We start from the raw sequence: 8,496 nt of genomic DNA, 5'->3' as shown, positions 1-8,496 counted from the left end.
TTAATGTGGGTATGAGAACTTTTGCTGATTTTATCGCGATCAATGAGCTAGCTGATATACCTTTGGGTGGTTCATCTTTCACGTGGGCAAGAGGTTCGAACCGGAGCCAGCTTGACAGGTTTCTTTTATCGGGCGACTGGTTGGCAGCTATCTCCGAAGTTTACCAGCAGGCATTACCCCATTCTGTCTCCGACCATTGCCCTATTCTTTTGTCCCCGAAAATGGAGTCCTGGGCCCCCCCACCCTTCCGGTTTGAATTGGCTTGGCTGGAAAATCCCCTCTTGGAGGCTCAGTTAGTCCGATGGTGGTCGGAATGTGTCTTCACGGGACCCAGTGATGTCGTTATTGGCAAAAAATTAAGGTTCATCAAAGGGAAATTAAAAGCATGGGCTAAGGAGCAGAAAGAGATTGCACTCGGCAGGAAGCAGATTCTTGAGGACCGGTTGATGGAGATTCATTCATTGGCTGATAGTGGATTGGCCTCGGCGGAGGGGAGCAACAAGGAAGATTCCGCCAAGAACATAAAGAGTTGTTAATGCTTGAAGAAATCTCTTGGCGGCAAAAATCCCGAGTCAAGTGGTTGTTGGAGGGGGATAAAAATACAGCCTTCTTCCATGCCATAGCCAGTGCTCGCAGACGAAGGAACCGAATTGAGTCTTTAGAAGTGGAGGGGGCGGTTGTATCTGACCGGGAGAGGATTATTGGAGAAACTATTGCCTTCTATCGATCATTATACTCCGCTGATGGGCTTGTTCGCCCAATTCCCCAAGACATTTGTTTTACAAGTTTGAGCCTGGAAGCCTCTGCCGGATTGGAAATCCCCTTCTCTGAGGAGGAAATCCGAATCGCTCTGTCCTCTCTGGCTCAGGATAAAGCCCCTGGCCCTGACGGTTTCTGCTTGGCATTCTTTCAGACATGTTGGGAAACAGTCAAATCGGATCTTGTTCGTTTTTTTCTAGAATTTTTTGAGGGTGCTCTTCTCGACAAAGGGACGGGGGCAACTTTTCTAGTCCTTATTCCAAAAGTTGATGGCGCCACAAAAGTATCAGATTTTCGCCCGATTAGCTTGGTGGGCAGCCTCTACAAAGTGCTTGCGAAGGTGCTGGCGGACCGTATCAAAGTGGTTCTTCCATCTATTATCTCGGTAAATCAGAGTGCTTTTCTAGGCAATCGTCAAATTCTTGATTGTTCATTAACAGCAAATGAAGCCATTGACTATTACCGGAGGATAGGGGAAGGCGGCATCTTATGCAAGCTTGATATGGAGAAAGCATATGACTGTGTGGATTGGGCCGCTTTAGATTATCTTATGGGTCGAATGGGTTTTGGGGCAAGGTGGAGAGGGTGGATCCGGAATTGTTTATCATCCGCATGGTTTTCTGTTCTCATCAACGGCTAAGCAAAAGGATTTTTCAAATCCTCTAGAGGCTTGCGGCAAGGTGACCCTCTCTCTCCTTTTCTTTTCCTGATCGTGGCCGAATCCCTGTGCAGTTTACTGAAAAAAGGTAGTGCCATGGGGCTCTATAAAGAGTTCCTTATTGGAGATAGTAAGGTGGAAGTCTCGCTACTTCAGTTTGCGGATGACACCCTTCTATTATGTTCTCCGGTCATCTCCCAGCTTCTCAACCTTAAAGCCATGCTTCGTTGTTATGAGATGGTCTCGGGTCAACGATCCAATTTTGGCAAATCTCGGTTGTATGCGATTAATGTCTCTGAGAGCGATGCATCCTCCTTCGCCAGAATTATGGGCTGTGGGCTAGATGTCTTTCCCGCTACCTATTTGGGTCTTCCTCTCGGAGTGGGCCGTCCGAGGCACAACCTATGGGCTCCTATTATACAAAGGATTGAGCGTCGGTTGGCCACCTGGAAGCGCCGGTTGGTTTCCAAAGGAGGTAGATTGGTGCTAATAAAGGCCATTCTCTCTAATATGCCGATTTATTTTCTATCCCTTTTTCACTGTCCCGCTTCTGTTGCTAAGCGCATAGAGCAAATTCAGAGACGATTTCTGTGAGGTGGTTCAAGGTCTTCCAAGGGGGTCTCCCTGCTTAAATGGAGTCTAGTCTGCTCGCCAATTAAAAATGGAGGTTTGGGTATCAGGAGGGTCCAGCTCTTTAATCAGGCCCTTATGGGCAAGTGGCTATGGAGATATGGCGAAGAACACTCCTCTTTGTGGGTCCGGGTCATAGCCAGTAAGTATGGTTCATCTCTTGGGAATTGGGAATCCGTTGATAATTTTAAAAGCAAAGGGATCACGGTATGGAGGGACATCTTGCAGTTGAAGTCTTTATTTGCCCCTGGAGTTCGCTTCAGAGTTTATAGGGGGGATCGAATTCGGTTTTGGCAGGACCCTTGGTGTTCGGCTGATTCTCTCCTAGTTTTGTTTCCTGACTTATTTATTGTTTCATCTCAGAAAGAGGCTTGGGTATCAGAATGTTTTGATCGGGTCCAAGGGCAAGTGGCGTGGGCTCCTAAGTTCCGAAGAGCCTTCTTTGTTCGAGAGTTAAGCGCTTACAACGCCCTCATCTCCTTATTGGACTCTTGCTTCATCAAGTCTTCGGGCGTAGATCGTCGAATTTGGATTTGGAATCCGTCGGGGATTTTCTCCGTCAAATCTTTTTACCACCATCTGATCCCCCATCTAGTGGAACATGCGTCCTCCGCGGTTTGGCGCCAAGCGTGCCCTCCGAGAGTTGCTTTCTTTGGGTGGTCGGTAAGCTGGGGCCGAATTCAGACGATGGATTTCTTGCGGAAGAGAGGAATGTGGCTGGTGGATCACTGCCCTCTATGTCTCTCCGCCGGAGAATCCATTGACCACCTCTTTATACATTGCAAGTTTGCTTCATATATTTGGGGTCTTCTCTTTACTCGGTTCGGAGTCAGTTGGGTTCCTTCCAATTCTATGGCTGAATTTATTCGGAGTTGGGACTGGGCTCCGTGGAAGAGGAAAGGCAGAATTCTGTGGAAGATGTGTCTATTAGCCTCCTGGTGGTTCTTGTGGAAAGAGCGGAATGCGCGTGTCTTCGAAGGGAAGGTCAGGTCCCCATATTGGATTTATATTCAGGTGGTAGCAGCGGTCATCTCCTGGGCCCGTTCTCTTCCTCTTTTTCGGTTTGTTTCTGCTTATGCCCTCTGGGAAGGGTGGCCAACCATCTGTATGGAATCAGTTACCAAAGTGAAAACTCGACCTTCCTGGTCTCCCCCTCCGCCGGGATCCCTGAAGCTCAATTTTGATGGTTCCTCTATCGGCAATCCAGGAGCGGCAGGAGTGGGGGGGTTATGTCGGAATTACAAAGGGGAAATCATTTGGGCCTATTCGGGGCCTATTGGATTTGCAGACTCGACTGAGGCGGAGGTTAGAGCCGTACACAGCGGGATTCTCTCCATGCCGTGCTTGGAGTGCGACAGACTTATAGTCGAAGGCGACTCTGTAAATGTTATTCGCTGGCTTTCGGGAGCCGCTTCTCCCCCTTGGCGACTTGTGCCTTTCTTTGAGGAGATAGAGGATAGAGTTAAGGGCTTCTCCATGGTCTTTCAGCATGTCCGGAGATCAGCCAATGTGGCAGCCGACTCCCTGGCTAAGAGCGGTGTTTCTCGGGCCGAGTTGGAGTGCTTTGACTATCTCCCCCCTTGAATTCTTGTATTGCTATTTTCTTTTCTCATTGTTCCTTCAGGACCATCTCGGTTCTGCTTATTCATCTATATATTCATATTCTGTTGCCTTCTTCAAAAAAAAAAGTAAGCAATCCTTCTTGTGGGTCATTAGGCCTGATCTTGTGAGGGGGGAATCCGCGGTCCTAATGGAGGATTTCTTTAAGGAGGTCGAAGGGAGGGGCTTCTTCCCGGGTTGGTGCCCACAAGAGCAAGTGCTTGCCCACCCTTCAATTGGAGGGTTTCTAACGCATTGTGGGTGGAATTCTTTGCTAGAGAGTATATGTGGCAGGGTGCCGATGATTTGTTGGACATTTTGTGGGGAGCAACCGACGAATTGCCGATTCGCTTGCTGTGAGTGGGGGATTGGAATGGAGGTTAGCCAAGAGGTTAAGAGGGAGCAAGTGGACTGTCTTGTTAGGGAGTTGATGCAAGGAGAGAAGGGGAAGGAGATGAGGAAGAAGGCTAGGGAGTGGAAGGAGAGTGCAGAGAGAGCTACAAAGAAAGGAGGCTCTTCTTACATGAACTTGGAGAATCTGATCAAAGAGTTACGTCTCTAAAAAATAAGATTATTAAGTGTGCAATGAAGGGGGGGAAATCATTTCCCTATAATTTAAGCCTCTTTCTAGTCCTTTTGTAGCCCTAATTGTATTGGAGTTGTATTGGATGAGTGATAATAAATATGCTTTTTTGGTTTTTCTATTCTCATTCCAATTGTTAGATCTGTGAAATAGACGATCACTAATTTGGATATCCAAAACGTTCATTTGATGGGCTAAAATGTAAATAGGCCGTACACCTAAATCATCTTTATAGGATGATCCTAACCTTCTGATCTGTAGAGGGACCGGATGTACATTATAGAAACCTCTACAGCTCGGACGGTACAGCCTATTTATGTTGTGCCTATCAAATTAACGGTGTGGATCATCCTAAGAAGTGTGCTCCACTATACATGCTACTGGACTTCACGAATCATGATACATCAAATAAAATGTTGGGGTTCCACGCAAAAGCATATATCCCACATCAGAAAGATGAAATGGATGTGGATGGGTTAAACGCTAGCTTTCAAGGGGGAGTTCTCACCTAGTCCTAACAAGTGGCATTAGACCTAGGGCATAGTAACCCTGGTGTTTCCTCAGGGGATGGAAAAGAAAAGTCCTTTGGGGAAGATCTCGGCAACCCCAGTGTACCTTTGAGGAGGGTGAAGTTCCCTTAGAGAAGATCTCGTGGTTCCCGCCGCAGCGTGGATATGGGAGATTGTCCACAATATTGCTTCCGCGTGGAAGGGGATATTGTTGGGGGTTCCACGCAAAAGCAATAATCCCACATCGGAAAGATGAAATGGATGTAGGCTTGGCCGACCCACGGAAGATCCTGGTGTTCATCTTATAGCTTGTTTTAATGTTTTACTTTTCTGTTAATTTGTGCAAGATCGAATCGTATTTGCCGGCGGTCTTTCTCTCAGAGGATCTTGTTTCCTTATGGGGAATTCTACTAATTCTAGTTTTCTAAAAATATATTAAATGCTTTGTGTTGTAGTCCCTGTAACACCCAGCCCCAATGCTTGAACATGTTTTAACTACTTGTAATGGGTGTTATTATCAAATGGACTTATGATTAATTTCCTTGGAATGAGTGTCGTTACCAAAATCGAAATTAGGAATATTTGCTTGGAAATGTCTTTGGAATGAGCGTCGGTTCCAAAATCTAAATTAGGAATATTTGCTTGGAAATGAGTGTCCCTTCCAAAACTCATGCCTCTAAAATAGGGTAATTTTAAAAGTGTTATTTTTTTTAGTAGGGTGTCATTATCAAAATCCGGTATTTGATGTTTTACTAAAAGTAGCTATGCTTTTAAGCAAAGGCCTTGAATAAAGTAAGAATAAGATTTTTTTGTGCTCTTTAGGCCATGATGATTATTGGACTAGTAAGGTACTGTACGATCCTAAATAGAAGTTCTTAAAGGAAAGTGTGAAGAATGATATTCCCATATCAATCTTGTTTATAAAGGGAAAGTAGGAGAGAATGACCAAATTCGTTAGTGCCTTCTTTGAATTTTGGATGGCCATGATTTGTTGCAATAAGATTAGCCAATTATTTTCTTAACTAAATATAGCAAGGTGGGCAAGCAAGGCAATTTGGATTGGTGTGTTGGGTTGGCCATCGGCAAGGAAGGCAAGTTACCTAAACCAAGTAAATTGCTTACCTTTTTGTCATATACAAGCAAGGAAATTTTGCCAAATCAAATTTAATTGTTGCATGGTCGATCAAGGCAAGCTTTTCTTACAAATCAAGCCTTTATGGAAAATAAGTCATTTTCTTATCATCTATTAGAAGGGGGTGGATTTGGTGGAGAGACCATTGTTGGTCTTTTCCCTCAAGTGAAGGTTATATCAGAGACTAGATCGGTTCTCTTTGAAGGCATCATTTTTCCTCTTCCTTGAATGACAGCAGCCATCCTTTGTATTTGTGCCCTCATCTACATCATCCCCTAAAATCAATGCCAATGGATTCTAATTCAATACAAACAGCCATTACTGCTAGTTGTTTCAGCCCCGATCCACCCTTCATTTGCATCGTTTAGCCTCCTTTCTTGGGCTTTTGAAATACCTTGGAAGTTCTGTGTCGTCTTTGGTGGAAAGTGCAAGAGGAAGCTCGTTGTCTCGGGACCCTCCATAAAATACTTGTAGTCGCCTTTGACACGACTACAATTGGTTGTCGTCGTTCCTTCTCAACCGGGAGAAAGCCTTCTATTGCTTGGTCTTTGTAACGAGAGGTGAGTAACCTTCTACCCCAACAGTCCTATATAACTCTAAGCTTTTCTTTCATTTCAGCCACTTACTTTACATCACATCTCTCTACGCTCTAGGAAGATCTTCGTGGGACTTGACCTTGCAAAGGAAATTTCTGGAGATAGTGCATAAGGTAGGTGATCCTACGCTATGTCAGTGTATTACATATATTCCATATACTTAGATTTGTTGCAAGCTTTATTTGCAGTCCATTATATGGAACTTGTTTTGGAAAGGTTTCTCACTGATCTCTTTTAGCATGTCATACTAATGGTTGAATTGTCATTATCCATGAAATGCTTTAGTCTTAACATGCTTCCTTATTTATACAAAAAAAGATCTTTGTGACTAACATGATTTAGGAAACTCAAATTCATGAAACACTATTGAAAAGCATTCTACATATGATATGGTTTCAATGGTTTGGAACGGGGGGGCCCCCAATTGTTTGAAACGTCTTCAAAATTTATGGCATGGTATTGAAAACATTAAATTGCTTTTCTCTATATTTGTATACAGTCTTAGTATTGAATGGATGCTGCCAATAAGGTTGATCTCTGGTGGGGATCTAGTGCTCAACCTGCCAGTGGGTGAGTACACTGGATGTGATCACGTTGACCGGTCGAGTTTATTTGCCCGTAAGGTTGATCTCGGGCGGCCAGTAGGGAGTCCTCTGGCTATTGATAATATTACATTGCGCGCTTTAGGACCTGTGAGTCCTGCGAACGAGTGTTCTCCTTGAGTTACGCTACTTGCCAATAAGGTTGGAAATTCGCCATAGAGAAGACTGTTAAGTATTTGTTTTCTAAATGGAAAACTGCAAAACCAAGTGGTTGAAAATATATATTCTTGTCATTTTTTCCAAAGTGGAAAACTGCATAACCGAGCGATTGGAACCGTTTTTGTAAAAGCATGTATTTTTCTTATATAGCTTATGTAGAAATGATTTTCTTGCTTCTTATCAATTTCTGTATAGACTAAAATTTTATGGCATGTTACTTCTTTTCCGCACTAGCATTGTTTTTGTTTTCCTATTAGCTAGCTTAGATTTGGAAAACCGGCTGGGCTGTTAGCTCATTATGTGGTTTAACAATTTTCAGATACAGACGAGCGGCAATAGACTTACTGAGTTCAGGCACTTGGATTGGAGTTTAAGAAATTTCTTGCTTTCTTTCATTATTCCAGTTAGAGACTTTTGTTACTTTATTAAGGAGATTGTCGTCGAATAAGAATTGTTTGGATTTAGACTTATGGACCTATATATGTATTTCCTTTGAGCCTTAATTGAGACTAAAATTTCCACAATTATTAGTCGCTCTGAATGTTGAGAATAGTTGATTGTAAGGAGCCTTGCATGCTTGTGGGGGCGACCCTATGGGCGTGCGGCGGCTGTCACGTGCGCCATACCTAAAATTCTGGGTTCGGGGCGTGACAGTCCCCATGAGTCTTATAAGCATCCTACATATAGAAACTCTTCATTGACTCTTCTAAATTCAAGCTTAGACATTAAGAGCTCTAGAAAACATACAAGGGTACTGTTGCATTTTCAACACACTATAACTATCCTAGAATATCACAAAGTCTTTTCATAAAACAATAAACATTGATTTTGATTTAAAATTTCCAACATATTTGCTTTTGCCGTAAATTTCAATTTTACTCTTTAATCTAAAATTTACAATAGACAAGCCTCATGGTAAAATAGTTCAAAACACTCTGGTGCCATTTGGATACATGGATTTTATAATTCAAGTTTGCAAAATTCTGGATTTTATAAGCTAAAACAACGCTTTTCAATATAGGGTTGTAAAAACCAGGTTTCAGGTTGTAAATTCAGGATTTTACAATCCAGATTATAAAATTCATGGGAATAGTGTTTTTTTTCTTTCTCTCTTCCCATCCCCCTCTCTCCTCTACCTATATTGGTAATGACACCCCGTACTTATTCCATTACGTACTCTCTAGCACAACCAAACACTACTTGCCACTACTCTTCACTCTATGAGGTAATTCCAGGCAAATCCAGTGCTTGTCTCCTCTTATATGAGGA

At 43.3% G+C, this 8,496-nt stretch overlaps 1 protein-coding gene and 1 pseudogene across 1 annotated transcript; both read left to right on the top strand.

Moving 5' to 3' along the window:
* Nucleotides 1-1,513: 1,513 nt before the first annotated feature.
* Nucleotides 1,514-2,011, top strand: LOC143847932 (uncharacterized). The gene has a single exon (XM_077356709.1). The coding sequence runs from the start codon at nt 1,514-1,516 to the stop codon at nt 2,009-2,011; it is 498 nt and encodes a 165-aa protein (XP_077212824.1).
* Nucleotides 2,012-3,797: 1,786 nt separating this feature from the next.
* LOC143847931 (UDP-glycosyltransferase 85A7 pseudogene) lies at nt 3,798-4,208 on the top strand (annotated as a pseudogene).
* Nucleotides 4,209-8,496: the final 4,288 nt, after the last annotated feature.

Source organism: Tasmannia lanceolata, unplaced genomic scaffold (genome assembly GCF_043159265.1).
Source record: "Tasmannia lanceolata isolate RefF3 unplaced genomic scaffold, GAP_Taslan_0.1 ptg000016l, whole genome shotgun sequence".
NCBI lineage: Eukaryota > Viridiplantae > Streptophyta > Magnoliopsida > Canellales > Winteraceae > Tasmannia > Tasmannia lanceolata.
The sequence above is the reverse complement of the archived record's forward strand: the minus strand, read 5'-3'. Positions and strand labels throughout refer to the sequence as shown.

What these genes read in the sequence shown, in the direction of transcription:
- LOC143847932 (XM_077356709.1), top strand. Translation starts at nt 1,514, where the DNA reads ATGGGGCTCTATAAAGAGTTCCTTATTGGAGATAGTAAGGTGGAAGTC.